This window comes from Aethina tumida, chromosome 4 (assembly GCF_024364675.1).
Source record: "Aethina tumida isolate Nest 87 chromosome 4, icAetTumi1.1, whole genome shotgun sequence".
Taxonomy (NCBI): Eukaryota; Metazoa; Arthropoda; class Insecta; order Coleoptera; family Nitidulidae; genus Aethina; species Aethina tumida.
This window is the reverse complement of record NC_065438.1, coordinates 23,841,461-23,863,031: the sequence shown is the minus strand read 5'-3', so window position 1 is coordinate 23,863,031 and position 21,571 is coordinate 23,841,461. Positions and strand designations below refer to the sequence as shown.

Below are 21,571 nucleotides of genomic sequence, written 5' to 3'. Positions count from 1 at the left end.
ATTTTTGAAATATTAGAGATTTATTTTACATCATTAAAGTATTTGAATTGATAGAGGAATAAAAAAATCTCTAAAAAATGTTACAAATCTGAAAAATTTCACAATGAAAAAAATAAATAAAAAAATAAATATTAAATATATTTAATACATTAAAAATATTTAAAATTCAAAAAATTTTGAAACATCATAAATTTATTTTAAATTAAATTAAAAAAAGCTTTAAATTTCAAAAATTGTAAAATCTTAAGTATATTTGGTACATTAAAAAATTTAAAGTATTTTCGAAATTCATAAACTTTAGTTCCAAAAAATTTAAGAATATCAGAGATTTATTTCACATCTTTAAAATGTTGATAATTTCAAAGTATTTGAATTCAAAGAAGAATAAAAGATTTTTAAAATTTCAAAAATACTAAAATCTTTAATAAATTAAAAAGATTATAGAAATTTGAAAAGTTTTACACTGAGAAAAAAATAAATAAAAATATAAATCTTATATAAATATAAATTGTATAAATATTTGTTGGCACACTAAAAATATTTAAAATATTTTTGAAATTTACTTTACTCTCAAAAATTTTAGGAATATAAAGGAAATAAATGTCTATTTATTTTACATCTTTAAAATGTTCATAATTTTAAAATATTTGAATTAAAAGAAGATTAAAAAATGTTTAAAATTTCGAAAATTATAAAGATATTCGAAAATCAGCAACTTTTTGTTGCTTAGAATTATCAGAGATTTTTTTCTTAAAGTCTTTAGGAATCCCAAAAAATAAATAAAATTTTATGAATCTTTTAAACCTTAGAAATTATTATATTATAAATATAAATAATTAATTGAAGAATTAATTTATGAATTTTGATAGTTTGAAAAATATTTAATGAAAATATCTGTCCATATTTTTATAAATTTTACAAATATCTCACAATTTCGATAGTCATAAATTTTAAAAATTTAAGATTTTTTATAAACATTTCTAAATTCTTTTAAATCTTAAAAGTCTTAAAAATCTTTTGGAGTTAAAAAATATGTGAACCTTTCAAATGTATATCATTTTTTTATTATTGGAATAATAAGAATGATTCAGAGCTCTTGATTTATTTGGAATCCTTGAACTGGAATTTGGAATTTGCTGGTTTTTATAAAATATACAAATTTTAAAGTGTTTAATATTTATAAGATTTTTATAAGAATTAAATATAATAAAATAAATCTTATAAGACTTTTAAGATACTTAAGATTTAACAAATTTATGAGATTCTTAAGAAATGTTTCGTGTAGATTTTTATATAAATTAAAAACATAATTAGTTTTATAAGATTTAAAAGAAGATTTGGAAAATTCTTAAGAAGATTTTAAAAATTTAAATAAATTTCTGAGACTTCCAAGATTTTTCCTTAATCAAGAGTTCATTTAACTCTTACTCCAAACACTAATTACACCAAAGCATCATTAAAAAAAAAAACGCTTTCACCATTATTCAAATAACTTTAAACAACTAAAAAAAATGAACATCTTATTCAAACAATCGTCCTTGCGATAAATTACATAATTCACTTCGAACTTGATTTCCATTGTGTCTGTCTGAAATTCAACCTCGAATTATACGCGTTTTTGCGTCTCCACGTTGGTGTGAAGACAAATAATCGGATCCACACGGAATAAATTAAACAATTTAACGACCAGATGGATCCCCATTATTTTATCTTACAATGTACCAAACGCGGATCCGCCTGGTGAATCGGTTCCCGAAATACACTCGTCGTTATTTCCTATAGTGCTAAATTATTTGCATTAGAACGCTAATTGAAATGGTGAAGGATGTTTTAAATAAACACTGCGAGTGCGAAATGTTTTTTCAAACGTTTAGTCAAAATACCATAAAATGTAATAAAATCGTACAGGTGCTTATTAATAAACCATTAGGTACAAATAAAGGGGTAGAATCCTAATGAGACTCAAGGATTTTATTATGCGATTATTAAATTTAACCTTGACTGGTGTTTTTATTAGTAACATTCTTGGTGTCATCTGTTTAATGGTTTGTTTTGAATTTTGATGATAAGAACTGGATAAAATTGTTGCACAATCCGTCCAGTACCTTCACCTTATTAGTTTCAACTAAAAATTCGAATCCGTGACAATTACCATAAAGTTAATAATCGATTTGAATTGTTAATTGTTGATCCGAGTCTTCGGTGGGTGTAATTATTATTCAGAAAATGTATAACGTCCTTCGTACCACTCGACTTCAATTATTTACCTTTTAGGATGGAATTAATCGAAGAATTCGATTCGTCATAACGTTATTATTGTCGGTTATCTTAATTAATTGTGCATATAAAATGAACGAGATTACAACTAAATGTCGAACAATTTATTTAACCTTTTGATTGGTACGAACGAAGAAAAAACTGGACGTGCCAGAAGCAAGAGGATGTTCTGACATTGACTCTTGTTCGTGGTGAAAGTCAGGATTTTCAAGGTCGATTACATTATCAATAATCAACAACCTATAAAACCATGTGTTCAATTGAACAACGTAACGAAACTACGCTTACAATCGGGGTGGTACGACTTATGGACGCACCTAAAGTGAAACCGTTTCAGATTTACATCTGATTCCGATACAAATCTAATTGTGAGTTATGGAATGTCGGTAAAACCTTATTGAACACCTCAACGTGGGTAATTGCCGTCAATTAACCGGAGCAAAAACCGTACCATTTATCGGGCGTGCAACCCAAAAATCAAATTCACCACGAACAAAAATCCAAACGGATCCCAATTATAAATTCCAACATTCGTAGACCATAAAAACGGTTCGTTGAACCGATAGGTTTCGTCTTCTTTCCCATGTTCGTCTCCATCGTCGTCCATATCCGATAAATCCAATTAAAACAAGGCCGCGCGCAATTAAATTACAAAACGGCCAACGCTGAATGAATCAGGCAACCTTTTGGCGTCCACCACCTGCACCCAGTGCCTTGCATCGACACCATTTTTACCGTTAATTGGTGACCGAAAATCCATCCCGTTCATCCTTCTCTTTGCGACGTGACGGATACGTACGTAACATCCTTGTCGTCCACGCCAGAATCCATTGCAGAGATCGAATCAAGGTTGAAATTACAGCGGTTATAATTACAACGCCATTTGCGATAATTGCCGGCACATTATTTGGATTATCCTTGCCGACTTTTTTTAATGTTACGTTTCAATTAGGATTAACGAGCAATTAATTATTGTAATTCGATGAAGATGTAGCCGAAGATTGACACAGATTTACTCTTTGCTGCTTCCAATTGTCGTTTAATTAATTCTTTATGTGACTGTTTTAACTTGTTTGTGGAACCTTGATGATACAGTTTCACTTTTAATAGGAATTCTTTCATAAATCGGATTATTAATAACAATAATATTGCAGCAATAATATTGCAACAAATATATTGTCAATATAAAATATATATTCTCCTGCATGAATAAAACACAATTGCATCAACAACAAAACTTTTAAACCTCTAATAAAATTAAATAAAATATTCAAAATATTCACGAACATTGTTCTCAAAAAGTCTTTGAATTAAAAAAGGATTAAAAGATTTTTAAAATTTCAAAGATGTTAAAATTTTTGATAAAGTAAAAGGATGATAGAAATTTGAAAAGTTTTACATTGAGAAAAAAATAAATCTAATAAAATGTTATAAATATTTGTTGGTACAATAAAATATTTAAAATTATTTCGAAACTCAGCAACTTTAGTGTCAGAAATTTTAGAAATATTAGAGATATATTTTACATCTTTCAAATGCTGATAATTTCAAAAAGTATTTGGACTAAAAGAGTACTAAAAGATCTTTAAAATTTTAAAAATGATAAAATCTTTAATAAATTAAATGATAATAGAAATTTGAAAAGTTTTACTTTGAAAAAAATAAATAAATAAAAATCTTATAAATATTTGTTGTTACAATAAAAATATTTTAAATATTTTCGAAATTTAGCAACTTTAGTCTCAGTAATTTTAGAAATATTTTACACCCTTCAAATGTTGATAATTTCAAAATATTTGAATTGAATGAGGATTAAAAAATCTTTAAAATTTCAAAATAAAATCTTAAATAAATTAAAAAGATGTTAGAAATTTAAAAAGTTCTATAAAGAGAAAAAAATAATAAAATTATAAATCTTAAAAATATTTAGTACATTAAAAATATTTAAAATGTTTTCGAAAACCAGCAACTTTTTGTTTCAAAAAGTTTAGAATTATCAGAGATTCATTTCAAATCCTTCAAATCTTTAAAATTTCAAAAATGTTAAAATCTTTAATAAATTAAAAATATGTTAGAAAAGTTCCATAATGAGAAAAATCATTAGAGATCCCTAAAAATAAATAAAATGTACTCTCCTGCATGAACAACCTCTAATAAAATTTAAATCACCGTATTCCTTTGGTTATTAATAAAATAAAATTAATAATAAAAATATAATAAACTAAATAACAATCACTACATATTTTCAATTATTACTTGGTCAGTTCTCTGTTGCTCTGCGAACAGCTTCCACCCTTCATTAGTGAACTTCTTGATTCACAATTCACTTCTTAAAGAAAGAGTATTAGCGCATTCCTACAAACCGACATTTTTGAGTATAACTCGAAACCTAATTTACCGATTTTGCTAAACAAGCATTCAAATTAAAGATCACTGAATAACATACTCTACAACTTTTATCTGTATAGTTTTAAGATTGGTTTCAAGCAAAAAGAATTCTGAAAATTCACAAAGTAACAAATAAAATAACTTGATAAAATCAGAGTTTAAGCTAAAAATCGATGCTGTAAATTCACATATGGTACTGGAAGTAATAGAAATTGCAAGTCAAGTCTATTTTGATTTTTTTTACTTAAAGATGGGACTTTTACCAAAAAAATTAAACTACTGAAAATGATAATTGAACGACAAATTATGAAGTTATGAATTTAACAGTGATGGACAAATTTTCACCTTTTTTATCCACTATTTTAATAATATTTTTGATGAGTCACCACTTCGGACTACGTGAGTGACGAACACGAAGAACGTTTACACCAACAAATGAAAGACATTAAGCGACGGTATCACAATTTTTAACATACAGCTATGATGGAAGAATAAATTTGGTTTCTTATATGAGAAGCAGACTGTTGATACAATGGTAAACGGAAAAAAAGAGTCAAAAAACTAAGAAAAGATGTAAAAATAGTGAAAAAACAGAATTGTAGTTTACAACTGTAAAATTTATAACTTAATAATTTGTTGTTCGATTTTTATTTCCAGTAGATTATTTTTTTCGTAAAAGTGTCATCTTTAAGTAAAAAAAATCAAAATGGACTTAACTTTGTAATTTCTATTACTTTCAGTACCATATGTGAATTTTCAGCATCGATGTTTAACTGAAAACCTGATTCTATCAAGTTATTAAATTCTCTGACATCTGAACTATTAGACCAATTTTAAAACTATATAAACAAAAGTTGAAGAATGTTCATTTATCTTTCATTTGAATTCTTGTTAAGCACGATACATTAATTAGATGTGGAGTTATAATCAAAAAATTCAAAATGTCTGAGTAAATCTGAAAATTGAAAAAAAAAAAATGGATAAAACTATGTTGTCGCCATATCGAACTGGATTCCAGTTCCAGTGTTTTCCATTATAAAGAGCTCAGTTCTTCCACCAAAACATCAATGGACCTCCTCCAAAAATCACTGCCTCACGAACATCTTGTAGCCGTGCTTGGTTTCTCCAAATACGTATACTTTTAGAAGCTAGTGACAGCAAAATCGTGACTCATCAGAAAAGAGAATAGGGCCCCAATCATCAGGATATACTAAATTTCATCATTTAACAGGGACCCAGAAATAAGATCAATTTTACCATTTACCGTATTTCTGGTCATTATTTTTTGGATTAAAAAATGTGTTATACAGAGTGTTCTTCAATTTTTCTGATTGTTTCCTAGACACTTTAACTGTGTATATATAAAAAGTAAAAACACTGAGTCTAGAACTGAAAATATTCACATAAAACATATTGAAAATATTTTTAAGTCTATTTGATCTAGGAAATTCAAATTATCATACACATTCTAATTTAATTAATTCGTCTAAATTTGTAAATGAAACCTTGATAATACCGTTTCACTATTAACAAGAACTGATTAGAAATAATCCCGTGAGTCATACGATAAATTCGGCTCAGGTTTCGATAAATTTCGTAAACACTTAACTGTTTCTGGAAACACCTTGAATCTTTTGTCCAGGATTCCATCTTCGGTGCGAAAACACCAATTTAACGATTGTATAATTGCAAATTGCAATCATCACATCCTGTTCGTAAAAGGAGTGTTGGTACGAATTATGACAGAACCAAGGCGGAATAATTACCATCTCGATTCCAACATTCATACATACGACTCCGTGCCGGACACAAAAAAGTTTTCCTTAAAATTTCGTGTCAAACGTTAATCAATTTTAAGTTTTTTTTCTCTCACATGCGGATCTTCAATTATCGTACGTTACCCATGAAAAATTATCACCTTGAGCGATGGTTAAATTCGCATTTGCAATTAGCAATAAATTATTGTAATTACACGTATATAAATATTTTTAAACGTTTAATTATAATAATGTGTGAACGTTTTTTTTTTAGTTCTTTTCTGTGCGTCGAATTCTAATCAGTTCTGAGAGTTTTCGAGTGAAACAATACGAATTCAACAAGGCGATTTGTACCAGGGTACCGGAGTATCCGCCTGAAACGTACCGTCGTTTAAATGTCACTGTTTACGTTCGTTATCACGAACTTACAACAAACTAATCGAGCAGTGACATTTTTATTTTTATTCAGAACCTGATTTGTGACATTATACAATACGGATACGAGATACGTCTTCTTTCAAGGTGATTATAAGTCAATAACTTTTTGTAGTTTAACTAAAATTCAGCAGTTTACCGTTCGATTTGTGCGGTTTTTAGAATCATTCATCAATAATACCAGTAGAATGTCCTTAGATAAAAATGCCCCGTTGACCAACAAACATTTAAGCGAGGTCGCAATTTCAATTTACACCGTATTAAATGGGTTTAATTATGTGTAAAATGTTCATCTTTAGAAGGTAAAATTTTATTAAAAAACTGCTTTTTTCGCCGCATCTTATCGAAAACCTTGCGGACTGCTGAAAACAGTAAAAAATAATCCTGTTGAAAACATTGTTAATTATATATGGTGCGGCAGAAAATGAAAGTCTGATCTTTTGACATTGACTTAAAAAATACATCATGCTACCTGCCAGTTAGGACAGTTTCGTCCTAAACTTTACTGGTTTAAAGGTAACCAGCAATTAACTTTTTTGCCCACAATAAAACGTGTAATTTATTGTTGTGTTTAATTAATAGACTTGCCCGTATTTTGCTTTATTTGCCGTAGACTGAAAAATAATCAGGAAAAATTCCAAAAAGATACTTGTAAAACGTATCCGGATTCTATAATTAATTACAGCCACACAAACAAACATTTAGTCGAGGTACTGTTAGTTTAGTTTAGTCGTTTTATATTTATAGATTTGAAAAATCGTTCCGATCAATGTGGCACAGCATTCCACCATTAAACATCTAAAATAATCGAATTTGCCGCAAGATCTAATCGATAAGGCAAAGATACGAAAATCTAAAACAAAACCTTGGCATTCTTGCATATAAAATCGACGATCCTTGATCCAATCACGGCGGACGATTCGGACTCATCGCACTTTTCTGTAACGAAAACGTGCCGGACTCAAGGCCCGATCGCACTGAATCAATCAGGCGCTTAAAATGGACCGAATCGCTGCATTTTTTTTTTTTTTTTTCGCTCTTACATCGTTACAGATCAGTTTCTACTATTCAAATTTCAAGGCCGAGCGAAAAAATAAATCAGGATTAGATGGCGAGATTCAGATATGTAATTAAAATACAAATTTTATTCACCCGCGCCATTGTTTACGTTTTTTATTTTGTATTGGAAGTGTGTCATGGATGAGATTCGGTGAATATAAACATCGAATTTTTTAGACGCTAATTACGTTTCTTGCATGCCACCAATTAACATGTCAACGCTGAATTAAACTCCAAATAGAATTACTTGAGGTAATAAGGATAAAAACGAAACCAAACACTATTCCAGACCTCTGCGTTGTGCAATACGTGTTACTTCACGTTTTATACGTTAACAATAATTGTATTTAATGGTGTTTATATCTTTTGTATTAATTCAAGACGATAAAACACGAAAGATCCAATTGGGCAATGGCAAAAACCATTAACTCACGCCATAAGCTTTTAATATTAAGAAACGTTTTAATCTTCTCCACTTTTACAACTGGACACGGAAAATCGCACGACCTTGTGGAAATGGTGGAAAAAGCTGAAAATAGAATTCGGACGGGCCTTGAAAAGTGCGTCCGAGTCACGCGGTAGCCCTCTGGCACGCACGCCCATGACATCAGCATGTCAATAATACACGATCATAATATATTTAAAAAAAAACTAATATTGAATTATTGACTGTTATATAATCAATAATGTACACGCACACATTTTTTTTGCACACCATTTGAATTTCCCGGTGTCTGTGACAAAGAGGGGAAGTACCAGTGAATTTTAAATTAGATATCTTAAGTTAAGTAATAATTATATTATTCAATTCCATTAAATGACCAATTTTTTGGAACAAAATAAGAAGAAACACAAAAAGTTAGATTTAACAACATTAAAACTGTTATAACTTTTTGTTTTTTGAGATATTTTATCTTCTTATAAAAATTTTATGTAGAATTTCTGGAAAAAATCCATCTAAGCAACTTTTTTAGAGACATATGAGTTTAAAATACATAATTGGGTATATTAAATTAGTATTTTGTTACATTATTTCCTTTAATTAGCTATTTCCTTGGTAACAGGCAATTTTGGACGTCATTGACCTAAATTTGACAGATTTTTTTCTAGTTTTTTTTTTGAAATATGTCTTGTTTTTCAGGTTTAGTGAACCGTTGTTGGGTTTTCACCGGGAACAAGCGCAGAGGTTCACAACAAAAATCAAGACCTCACATCTGGAAAATAGGTCAAGTTATTCAATATTATTATAAAAAATTAGATAAATTGCTTATGTTTCAGTTTAATAAATGTTAACTGTAACATTTGAATAAGAAAAGGCATTTTTGGACGTTATTTTTTGGTAAATATCCATAGTATAAAGTTACAACACAAACACACAGTAAATTAATACTCTTACAATTCGTGCCATTGAATAAAACACTTCGGTCGTTACGACGATTGTGTTGCGTTTCTGACATTTAATGTGTGTGTATGATAAATGGGACGTTGGAGGAGGCACGATCCATTGGTAGCGAGTAGGTCGGATAATGTCGATAATGATGGCCGTAAAACTGCACCGATCACGATTCCCAGTCGGCCGAAGGACGAGTTTGTTTTTTACCAGTGCTCCAGGACAATGACTTAATTAAAGATGAGACTGAACCAAAAGTAACAACAAAGAGAACGAACAAATTGAGACAAATGTGAAATCTATCGTTGGATTGATGGGAATAAAATCCGGTCAAGTCCTTTTCAAATCGGTTTCGCATCATTTTCTAAATCTGTCAAGGTTCCAGTGCGTCTTACAGCGCGAAAATCTGTTTAGTTGCAATCTTCTCATCGATTCCCATTGTGTGTCTTATCTCCATTTCCTGCTGAATAATTAAGAATCACATAAAATAAAACACTGCAATTACATACAAAATGAATCCTTCCTGTACGATAATTGTCTAGTTTCATACCGTTGGTCTCTTTTTATAGTATTTAATACAAATTGAGCGTGCGTCATTGAGTAAATCGTAATTTTATTCAAAGGATGCACCTCATTGGAATTTTTCCATTTTTTTTCTATGATCGAATCGATTAACCGTCAAACTTGGCCGTGACACTTGAACATTATTTATTGGGAACTCGCTTAATTGATTGAATCCGTGATGAATTTAAGCAAATTATTTGCACCGGCAAATCGGGTCAAACGCAAATTAATTATTAATAATACATAAACATTCGAGGGGTGGTTTTTTGGGGTCAACAGGTTGTTTCGTTAATTTCGGTAACTGTCGGATGATTTATGGCACGATAATTATGACTCTCACAACGTTTTAATGCGGTGTTAAACGCATCGACCTCCGCGCCCGCAATAAATCAATTTTGCAAAATATCCACTGTAAAATGTCAGGTGAAACAAATGCGATCACGATGCGACTTATGTATATTTATCGAATTAGATGCTCGATTTTATTTATTTAATCGTGATGATTACAAATCAGCCTTCTCAACGTTCAGACTATGATATTATTACTATTATAAACGCGACCTTGCTTTGGTTAATACGGATTTGGTTTTTGCATTTTTTTTCTATTAACAATCCACGTAAAAGTTTAGGGACAGTGTGTATATTTACTGATCCACACTGTATATTAATTTAATGTTGTGTGTGAATTATGCAACCCACATTACACCATCAAATTCTTTTATTAGTGACATTAGTAACTTAATACGGACGTAGTAGGTAGAAGGTTTAAGAAACGTTTAAAAAAATATGTATTTTATGACATACAGTGCGTATTTATCTTATTTGACCTCGTATGACTTGACCCAATAAACAGCTGATATGTGTCAAAATGGCGTATTGACATTAACCAAAGAATGAAAACAAAGTTTTGGCATATAATGAATTAAAACAATAACAGACAACAAGAAAACACCCGTAAACAATTTAATGTGCATCGCCACTAGAGACATTATGGATGGTATGTTTGAGGCTTATCTGGACGCTTCTTCAGATCCAGATGACATCCCGAAAACGAACCAGACCGTGTGGATTTTGGGTCGGGAGTACCACGCATCGGACGGTACCGTCTCGCGTTCCCATTGGTGGGCAGTGAAATTTTTAACAAATCCGATTGGTTGTAGATCTGAAGATGATACGGCAGGACATCAGTTCGAAATTGTGGTTCACCTACAGGAGGGGGTTCGTGCCTATCGGCGGCGACAACGGGCCGACCACCGACAAGGGATGGGGTTGCATGCTGCGGTGCGGACAGATGGTACTGGGTCAGGCGATCGTCCTGAACGAACTAGGCAGAGATTGGGTCTGGGATCCGGACACAAAGGATCAAACTTATTTGAAAATATTGAAGAAGTTCGAGGACAGCAAAAAGGCGCCGTATTCGATACACCAGATCGCCCTGATGGGGGAGTCTGAGGGCAAGAAGGTTGGAGAGTGGTTTGGTCCCAATACAGTTGCACAAGTTCTAAAGTAGTTTTATTTGATTGAGTCTATGTGGAGTTGAATGTGGTTTGTTGTAGGAAACTGATAAAGTATGATGATAGTAATTTAAGGATTCATGTAGCTTTAGATAGTGCTGTTATTATCAGTGACATAAGTGAGTATGCATTAAATGGTCAAAAATAATGATTAATAATTAATCCTTTTAACAACAGACGCCTCCGACACTTCCATAAAGTCACCAGAGACAACATCAATTACCACAAAACTGAAATCAGTGTGGGTACCACTTTTGCTTATAGTGCCTTTACGCTTAGGTTTGAATGAGATCAACCCCATTTACTTGCCAAGTCTTAAGGTAGACGACAATTACAAGGCGACCACTGAATTAATTGATATTTTTTATAGAAATGCCTCCAGTTCGAACAGAGTGCGGGCATAATCGGAGGCAAACCGGACCACGCTCTGTATTTCATCGGTTACGTGGGCGACGAAGCGATTTACTTAGATCCGCACACGACGCACCTGACGGCGTTTATAGGGAAGAAGGAGAATAAGGAACAAATCCACTTGGACTCGACGTATCACATAAAATATGCGTCGAGGATGAACATGGCCCAAATGGACCCTTCAATTGCAGTTGTATGTTTTAATTATACCATTTTATTTTTTGATACTCATTCGGTCTCCCCTTAGTGCTTTTTCTGTAAAACCGAGGTCGAGTTTTTCGAACTGTGCAAAAGGATAAAGGAAGATTTGATCGACAACGAAAATACACCGTTGTTTGAACTGTCTTATGACAAACCTAAAGAATGGATACCTGAAGAAGAAGAGGAATCAGTATCAGGTTGCCTCATATTATTTTGATGTTACTTTGCTAATTTATTAACAATTTATTTTGTTTCAGAACTGGTCCGAAATTTTGATTCTGATCATGAATTCGAAATACTTTAGTATGTGTGTAATTATGAATCTGTTAATTTTTAAATGAGAGAATACTTATTGTTAAATTGTATCATGTGCATTTAAATTAATTGAAATTGAAATGAATCTGTATATAATATTTGTACTAAAGCTTATTTTTTAATTTTAAGCAACTCAGTTTTTTGTATTTAATTTTTATATGTGTGTTAATTGTTATTCATTACACATTGTCCAATAAAATAATTCTAAAAGCTTTCTTGTAATAAGATACATATTTTTATTTTTATTGATAAAAAACTGATTTTCTTTTAATAAAATATCGACTATATATATATATATATATATATATAATAATTATAACTTTTTTAATAACTATAACTTTTCAATTTTATATTTAACAAAATTTCATTTCCCGCTTTTCCGGAAGTTATATCAACTTTGTAATTTTGGATTTTTAAATTTTTCTTTTTCATGTAATTAAAAATAAAATGACTATATCATGTCCTATAGCTAAACCTAATAGTTTTTGAGTTATTAATTTTTTTAACAAATTGTGTGTAAGGTGATGCGATTTTGATGCTGGAAAGATCATTTTTGGCACACATGTTAATCAATCCTATAAGAAGTGGCTAATCCAAAATTTTATATAGGGTGTTTATTATTTATGTTTAATTTGGGAATACTAATAATGGGTTCTTACAGGATGTTCATGGTTAATGTCTATGCCAAAAAACAACTTTCCAGAAACAAATTTAAAATTCTGTTGGTAAAAATAATATCTTTTGTTTGTAAATATGCAATGAACACATTTTTCGATCAATTGCGATTAATTTTTAACGGTGGAAGTGTTCATAATTCGATTATCCAACAAATGAATGTAAAATTGCGAAAAAAAGTCTAATTATAAGTACATAAAAACTATAATACAAATAATTATCTAATCGTCAAATGGCATTGATTTATTCAAACAACAACCCTCTTCAGCGTAGACTATAGTCTATATACCGATAAACTTATCTAAAAACGTCATTTTAAAAAAAAATTAATCACTTGAGTGTCGGTATAAAAAGGGAAAAGTGCAAACCTTATTGTTGCAATTATGAAAATCATCATCTGCGTATTGTTGTTCAGTTCCCTGGCGTTCGCCTCCGAGGAGTTTGCCATCAAACTCCCGGAGAGCGTAATCGCTCAACTCCGGGCCGCATTAGACAAATCTGACCTCAGGTATATTATACTGTTGTGTTTAGTAAATACTTGTACTAATTGTTTTATTGTGCAGGGGAACGCAGGCAATAATTAACGATTATGCTGACAAACTGTTCCAAAATTTGGATAAGCTCATCTACAATAGTACCTTGGATCCCCTAGGACTTCCAGTTTTCGACCAATCAGTAATATTATTATTTTATCTTGCATTACAACATTTATACATAAAATTGTTATAGTTTTTGGGTTCGGAAGTGAAACTGGACCAAGGCAAACTGACTGGTCTCTCATCAATGCACAGATACAAAGACATGATCTTGACCTACGAAAGTTCAACAAGGATTCTGACCCTAACAGCCCCTATTCAATTTGACGAAATCAAATTCACATACAATTATCTGGTGAAAGTCTTGTTCATCCCTTATTCCGGTGGTATGACAGGAAAACTCACCAACTTCAAGATGAACTATGTGTTTGCTTTTGACTTTAAAAATTACCATATTTCTTTGAAGGCTTCAGAAATTATGAACTCAGGGTAAATTGCTAATAATTTGATACTTAAGAGAAAACTAATGATTATTTTAATTTTACAGACACATTGATCTGACTTTCTCTGGTCACATCATCGACATCGTCATCAACTTGCTGTCTGAACTCGTTAGTACAGTTTTACATCCCATTATTGTCACTACTATCCAAGTTGCCTTCAATTTAATTATCAACAATATTGTAAACACCATTAACGACTTGATCGATTCTATTTTCCATAACGACATTGCTACTACCGTTGCTACTTTGCTATTGAAATGATTTGACATGTTTTTTTTTTTAAATTAAAAGTTTCAATATATTCTTTGATGGAACACTGTGTTTTATTATAAGTAGTATTTCTACTGTAATTATTATAGTTGACATTAAAATGCAAATTATTTATTAATTATAAGTATAAAGAAACACAATAAGTTAATTTTATCAGTTGATTAATCAATATAAAACATTCCACACGTGTTTTATAAGTACCGATAGTAATTCAAATTAATGTCAAAAGGTTGTTAAGATTATACAATTTTTTAATTAAAAACAAACATTGTGCATATAAAATCATATTTGAGATAAAATCTTTAAGCACAAAAAATAGGTACAAAAACAATAATACATCTAAATAAAGAATAAACTTTAACCTGTTGTGAGAGTTACCCTCTTCAAAGGTCAAAGGTTTTTAAGTGTACAGTTAAAATCAGTGTGATTATCAAAAGATACGACCTTATCATGATATTTAAAACGTTTTGCAAAATTCGCCACTGTATTCGTCAAGCTTTCGAATTGCCATGAAGGTCTTGACGTGTTTTGTGGCGTTATTCGCCTTCGCCCTTGCTGATTATGACCAAGTGGTCCTTAGCAAGCTTGAGGGCTACAAGTTCAACATATCCCAGGAGTTTGTCGAGGGCTTTCTTAAGGCCATTAAAAATACGCAACACGGGTAAGACACATTAGCATGTAATTTTTTTGTATACTAACAAATACATTCCAGAACCAGAGCTACAACTGCTGAGGTGAACGAATATGTGGACAAACTCCTGGCGAATATTGGTAATTTCATCATCCAAAGTGGTTTGGATCCCATGGAATTGCCCGATTTAGAACAAGGAGTAAGTGTCAAATTACTTTTTTAAAAATATTATTAATTGTGTACGTTTTCAGTTGATTCCAATGGGAGATCTCACATTAAGTCAGGGATGGCTTCAAGATACTTCCACCATCGGAAGATACGACGACGTAATTGTTACTTACGATAGACAAACTAAGAAATACACTCTGTCTGTTCCTCTGCTGTTCGACTCCCTTGAGGTAAAGAATAAAGCTTTAAATACATTAGGAAAGATAATTTTAAATTATTTCTTTCAGTTTACATATGATTACAAAGTGCAGGTGCTTCTCTTGAGCTACTCTGGAGGAATTATCGGTAAAGTTAAGGATTTAAGGATTTACACAACCCTCACCTTTGATTTTAATAATTACCAGGCTTCTTTGGAAAAATTCGATCTCACCAACAGTGGGTATGTTATCTTGTTTATCAAAGGTGTTTCACACTAGCAATTGTAAACACTTGACTTGTGTTGTACAACAAAATTCCACTATTGATAATTATATAAATAACAATTGTAATTGAAATGTTTATCTGTTTTAGAACTCTATCTTTGAAATTCACTGGAAATGTTTTGGTTGATTGGCTAGTTAACGCCATTAGTACCGTTGTCTCGACAATTTTACATCCAATTATAATCAGGATTATCCAGGCAATCGTCAAAAGTCCTTTGGAAGCTGTTGTTGCCATTATCAACCAATTTATTGATTCCATCCTTCATCCTTCCACTGCAGCAGCACTTCTGTAAATGGAATTTTCTGATGCTTTCGAATTTATTTCAATATATATTCGTTAAGCATTTTCCATGATTTAATGTTAAAATCTAATTTGTAGCATTTTATAAAGCAAATAAACAAAAGATTAACCATTGAGAGCAAACTTGTTTTTATTTGATATAAATATTTTTGGAAGGAACAATATTTTTTCAAGTGTTTTGTCAACATTACCTGTACGTTTATTTATTAAAACAAAACTATATAAAGACTTCAACAGTTACAAAAACATTTAGTAATCTTTTACAATGGGTTTGTTAAACTTTTTAACTCTTTTAATCTTTATTTTCTCAGTTCATTCCAAAACACAAGAATCTTTTCATAAAATATTGCAGTCAGCAAATAAATCAGAGTAAGAGGCAAACTATAGTGAATTAACAAAAAAATTAACGAATTTTTTTACAGCAAAACTCAAGAACCTATTCATAAAATATTGCAGTCAGTAAATAAATCCGAGTAAGAGTCACCCTATAGTGAATTAACAAAAAGATTAATGAAATTATTTACAGCATCCCTTCAATAAATCCCAATAAATTAGTGGACCAAACTGTTGACTATTTTGATGACCTTTTAGTGCATAATGGAATGGACCCTGTGGAACTTCCTGACATAAAACGCAACTTTAGCTATGTAAGTTTTCAATGTATTCAAAAAAAATATGTTTAATGAACATTTTTAGAAACCGTTTTTGATAAACTACCACGGCGAATACGCATTAACTGAAGGTTGGCTCCATGACATGTCCACGATGAAAAGAGACGGTGATGTTAACCTTTGGTACAATTTTGGTACCGAACAGTACGAAGCTTTTATTCCAGTTGCCTTTCAGGACCTTCAAGTATGATTAACTCTAAGCAAACAAGCTCTAATTAATCTTAATTTCATTTTTACAGTTCAACTACAGCTACAAAGTGAAATTCATGAACATCGGTCCAGTTGGTATAGTTATGGGCAAAATTTCAGATGTAAAAATTAAATTATATCTGTCCTATTCTAACTCAACTCATATAAAATTACACGATTTCGATATAACAGATACAGGGTAAGGCAAAAATATTAAATTAACATTACGATTAACAATTTTATTTATAGGCATATTAGCGTAAGGTTCGTTGGAAATGGACTAACTGATTGGCTTGTGAATATTCTATCGGAAACATCTTCATACGTTCTACATCCAATAATTCTTCGTATTATTCAAGCCACAATTCGCCCAAATTTGGAACAAGTTATTGATTATTTTAATGAGATGTTATAGTTAAATATATAATTTAGTTACAGTCGATTTGTCTTATTACAAGTCCTAGAAACATGTTGTTTGATCAATATCTGTTAAAAAAATGGAAAGTGAAGACTGCTTTATTGACAATAATTTCATAAAATATGCTTTGATTGCACTTTTTGAAGACGCAATCAACAAAATTGAAATTCTGGAAACCATAAAAGGTGAGTGAATCAAGCGACTTAACGAGTTATTGCAAAATTGTGATTTAGGTTGGCCGGAAATAAAAGCACAGTTGGACGTGAATCCTTCCATTGAAAAATACGAGAGAAAAAAGCTAAATTATTCAAATAAAACTAATCGGACAATAAATATTGAAAAGTTTCAAGAGGATTGTAATTTGTTTAAAACTATCTTGGGAAATACAATAAAATCACTAAGTGATACGGGATCTTTTGAGCCTTTGAAAAAATTATCAGATGATTATAAATTAGAGTCAGAAAACGAACGAACTTTTTTAGAAGAAGCAGAAGAAAATAAAAAGGAATATGATAAATTATTTAACGCGATAGAAAATAAAAAATTAGAAAACTTTTTGAGCATTCAAGAATGTACTGTAGAAATTGGAAAACTTAAAGATGAAATTGCAGTAAGTAACTATTTTGCTTTAAAACTGTGACACTATAAATAAACAATGTTTTGTAGGATTTTAAAAAACAAGCAAACGCAAAATTAGAGTACGTAGTCGAATACGAAAATGCAAAGTGGGAATTCAGCAACATAAAGTATAATATGGAAGTAGAAAAGCTCAACGATTTAATAAAGTTAACGACATTAAACATAGACAGGGAAGAAAGAGTTCATGGTGAAAACACGAAATTTCTCATGGAATTAATAAGTGTACTATATAACACCAATAGCTAGCTAATATGTTAGTAGTACTTCTACTGAAACTGATTTTTAGGACTTAAATGAGTCAATTCAAGAGTGGCAAAATAAGTATGACAAAACTATAGCTAAAATGTCCGATGATACAAAGGAAATAAACGAAAAACTAAACCAACTGGAGTCTGAAAAACAGTCGTTACAAGATGTGGTACTTCTTAGTATTTTTGGAGTAACTACATTAGTTAATAATTTTTTGTAGTATAAAAGTAGAGATGACGAAATGATGGCTTATGAACGACATAAGGAATATTTGGCAAAACAAAGAGCGGAATTAGAAATGAAAATGCGCTCTGCTACATCCATACAAGCTTGGTGGAGGGGAGTCATGGTCAGAAAAGGATTTGGTCCTTACAGAAAAAAGGATAAAAAGTCTAAGAAAAAGGGAAATAACAAAGGTACAAAGAAATAACAACACAATTCCATCATTATGTACGTGTAGAGGAAATAAAACGAATAAAATAAATATGTTTTATTTACAATTGCCAAATCAGCTTATAATTATCTATGACTTCCTCTGGCTTGGAGTGTTTGTGCACCATAAAGAATCCCTGAATTTGGGCCGGACTAACATTTTTACCCTCCCCTGTAACTTTATCAGCAAACGTTTTGGCTTGTTCAGGAGCGTTTTCACCCGGATAAAATCTGTAGAACATCTGTTCAATTTGACTGTGTGAGCACCAACCGATGTACTCTTTTAAGTCCACACGTCCGGGTCGAATCAAAGCCGGATCCAATCTGAAATCAACGTTATATAATTGTTTGTAAACTGGGTTGCCTACATATAGAGTTCACCTCTCGAGATAATTTGTGGTCATGAAAACAATTCGGGCTTCCGTACTGGCGACACCGTCGAGACAGTTCAGGAGGCCACTGAATGTGACCCGATTGAGGCCTTCATAAGCGGCTCTCTGTTGGGCTGTGTCTTCTCTGGACACAAAGGCAGCATCAATATCCTCAAGTAATATAATGCTTTGTTGGGGGGCGACGCTTAGTAAATGATTTAATCTGTCGTCAGATAATCCCCTTTCAGATAAATTCAAAACGCATATCGAAAAGCCCAATTCTCCCGCCAAGGCGGTTATGTAAGAGGATTTGCCACAACCTGGAGGTCCATACAAAAGATACCCTGAAAAATGAAGTAGTAAAAACTGATTATATAATAATTGTAAAAGTAATTATACCTCTGCGATAAGGTATTCCGCGGTCTGAATACCAACTGGGGTTATTAATGAATTCCTGGCAGTCGGTCAGTATTTTGTCGCTTATTCCGTCGTCCAAAACTACGGAACTGAGGGGCCTTTTTCGTCTGGGGTGCCCGAATTGACGCCACTCGCTACCCATTGCGCTGTACATTATCGTTTTGCCTTCATGTTGCTTCAGGGCCATTTGTCTGGCTGACAAAACACAATTATTAAACAAAATGATTTTTAAATAGAATAATAAATATACCTTCTTCTAGAATGTTAAAGTAGATGCTTTTGTTGGTCCCAAATGCGGTCAATTGGACAGTTTCCCATGGCACTCCCATGTGTAAATCTAAAGTGTGTTGCTCCCGGGTCCTTTCAACCCTTATCCAAGTTGAGCCATATCTAAAATCCTGTCACATTAAACTGCGCCGGGCAATTTCCTTTAATTACATTACTTGAAAAAATGCGTACCAATACTCGGAATGAAATCATATTTGGTTTTAATATGACCGGAGTCCTTCTGTTCGAAACTGGTCTCAACACTTAAATGTTGTGTTTGTCTGGCACCTTTGGTGGTCATCCACTGCAACAGCCATTGGTACGACTTGTCCCTGCACGGAACTTCGAGTGTTATCATGTAGTGTCTCCTGAAAAGGATCAGGGACGTCTGGAATCCTTTGCGCAATATTGCTGCACCAGCCCCGACGCCGAACAGACCGAAACCCGCCCCGAAATAAGGGTTTTCCGACAGCGTCGAAATATAGTCAATGAACGTCATTGTGTTTGTACTTTTAGGCTTAAATTAACGTTTGGAACTTAATATTATATCATTGAGGTTAAAATACATAACCTCAATGTGTTGGGTCACTTAAAGTGTTTACCAGTTTATATAAATAATCAGCTGACTGACTGTAATAATACGAATATTAAAAATATTTAATAAAACTAAATAATGTTTTAAATTATTATTGTGTAATATAATTGCCTGAAGTTTTTAATTAAAATACATATTACCGATCGGTCAGGACCGAACTTAGAATTTTTCAGTCAATTTTCGGAAATCCGACTCTGCCATTGATAGTTATTATCAGTTAATAATCATTAAATAAAATCTATTCATTTACTTGTACGGATTCAATATTGTAGATTATTAATAATATAATTAAGATGGTAAACCAGAATAAATCAAAAATTAAATTATTTTGTACATATTTTATAAAAATTGAAGTTGAGATAAAACATATCTGTAAATATAAATATATATTTATACTATGACACACGTGTAGTCTACCACACATGTTTCTTTTATCTAAAGTCGAGATCCGGGATTTAATGTAATTCTAGGATTTTTTGTTAAGTTGTAATCATTTAAATTATTAGATAATTTATAATCGAATGTTTACTTGAGTACCGAGATTTAATTTTAAAGTGGTTCTTTTTGTATAATTTTATATTTAAAAATTTATAATAATTGTAAATGATGATTAATTATACTGAGTATACTAAACAGCATTTTTAATCTTAAAGTATTATTCCTTATGATTTATTAAAACAATATCTTTGATAATTTGATAATTTGTTGTAGTTTTTTTGAATATTTTACCACAAAAGAAGACAATAAAACATTTATACATAATAAAAATATAAATAAAAGTTTTTGCCATTATATTGTACAATTGTGTTCAATTTTAATTTAGTTTAAAAAATGTTAGGATGATATACAACATTGATTTCCTAATAAACGATAACAATTACAACATTAAAAGTATCATACTTACATTTTTTATTTCTAAAATGTTCTCATTGTATGTCAACACAATTATCAACCGCTTTTTATTAAAATATGTCAATCTAGATTGCCACAGAAGATAAGAACCAATCACTCAATTAACAAGTGACCTACACAATAGGTGCCAGATGCCTAAGCTCATTCTTCCATCAAAAATTACCCCGAATTACCAAATTTTCATATTCGAGAGCAAAAATTCTATAGACCCCCGATCCAATTCAAATGCAAAATAAAACTTACATAGGGGCAGTTTAAACTGCGATTTCCATCAAAAAAACCGTCCAAATTAGCATAAATAATTTCCCTAATTATTGCATCCCAGTTTTGTTACGATCTTGGTGTAACAGATCGAAGGTCCGATATCGAACAGCCACCACCATCCCGAACATATGTTCCGTGACTTATGACTTAGGGGTGGTACGACGTGGAGCACAAGTGCGATAGCATGGGGGTAGCACGCGCACCCGAAAAAATCCAGACACCGAACTCAGACATGCGGGATTCCCACGTCCGAATTTTGTTTAAACAATG

The 21,571-nt window shown here is 31.5% G+C and overlaps 5 protein-coding genes across 7 annotated transcripts; 4 read left to right on the top strand and 1 right to left on the bottom strand.

Moving 5' to 3' along the window:
* Window positions 1-6,774: 6,774 nt before the first annotated feature.
* Window positions 6,775-12,526, top strand: LOC109602087 (cysteine protease ATG4A). Of its 3 annotated transcripts, XM_049966610.1 has the most exons (9): window positions 6,775-6,944; window positions 9,058-9,141; window positions 10,907-10,969; window positions 11,031-11,376; window positions 11,427-11,503; window positions 11,562-11,704; window positions 11,755-11,988; window positions 12,043-12,193; window positions 12,254-12,526. In XM_049966610.1, exons 4-9 carry the CDS (start codon window positions 11,039-11,041, stop codon window positions 12,298-12,300), a joined length of 990 nt encoding a protein of 329 aa, XP_049822567.1. In that variant the 5' UTR covers window positions 6,775-6,944; window positions 9,058-9,141; window positions 10,907-10,969; window positions 11,031-11,038; the 3' UTR covers window positions 12,301-12,526. The 3 variants fall into 3 exon arrangements, with proteins under 3 accessions (XP_049822567.1, XP_019873975.2, XP_019873976.1); XM_020018416.2 differs by lacking the exon at window positions 6,775-6,944 and having other exon boundaries at window positions 9,016-9,141; XM_020018417.2 differs by lacking the exons at window positions 6,775-6,944; window positions 9,058-9,141 and having other exon boundaries at window positions 10,629-10,969.
* Window positions 12,527-13,347: 821 nt separating this feature from the next.
* LOC109602077 (uncharacterized) lies at window positions 13,348-15,994 on the top strand. Its single transcript, XM_020018405.2, has 9 exons — window positions 13,348-13,494; window positions 13,550-13,661; window positions 13,716-14,011; window positions 14,070-14,273; window positions 14,792-14,956; window positions 15,008-15,125; window positions 15,178-15,324; window positions 15,382-15,533; window positions 15,665-15,994. Exons 1-9 carry the CDS (start codon window positions 13,370-13,372, stop codon window positions 15,867-15,869), a joined length of 1,524 nt encoding a protein of 507 aa, XP_019873964.2. The 5' UTR covers window positions 13,348-13,369; the 3' UTR covers window positions 15,870-15,994.
* A 112-nt stretch (window positions 15,995-16,106) lies between these two features.
* LOC109602092 (mite allergen Der f 7-like) lies at window positions 16,107-17,168 on the top strand. Its single transcript, XM_049966419.1, has 6 exons — window positions 16,107-16,246; window positions 16,300-16,350; window positions 16,404-16,524; window positions 16,574-16,732; window positions 16,788-16,936; window positions 16,987-17,168. Exons 1-6 carry the CDS (start codon window positions 16,143-16,145, stop codon window positions 17,150-17,152), a joined length of 750 nt encoding a protein of 249 aa, XP_049822376.1. The 5' UTR covers window positions 16,107-16,142; the 3' UTR covers window positions 17,153-17,168.
* A 66-nt stretch (window positions 17,169-17,234) lies between these two features.
* LOC126265402 (dynein regulatory complex protein 9-like) lies at window positions 17,235-18,542 on the top strand. Its single transcript, XM_049966755.1, has 5 exons — window positions 17,235-17,340; window positions 17,389-17,417; window positions 17,822-18,016; window positions 18,081-18,212; window positions 18,264-18,542. Exons 1-5 carry the CDS (start codon window positions 17,235-17,237, stop codon window positions 18,471-18,473), a joined length of 672 nt encoding a protein of 223 aa, XP_049822712.1. The 3' UTR covers window positions 18,474-18,542.
* Window positions 18,519-20,122, bottom strand: LOC109602088 (mitochondrial chaperone BCS1). The gene is made up of 5 exons (XM_020018418.2): window positions 19,707-20,122; window positions 19,514-19,653; window positions 19,246-19,458; window positions 18,857-19,190; window positions 18,519-18,799 (listed from the first exon to the last, which is right to left on the bottom strand). The coding sequence occupies exons 1-5, from the start codon at window positions 20,027-20,029 to the stop codon at window positions 18,538-18,540; spliced, it is 1,272 nt and encodes a 423-aa protein (XP_019873977.2). The 5' UTR covers window positions 20,030-20,122; the 3' UTR covers window positions 18,519-18,537.
* Between the last annotated feature and the right edge of the window lie 1,449 nt (window positions 20,123-21,571).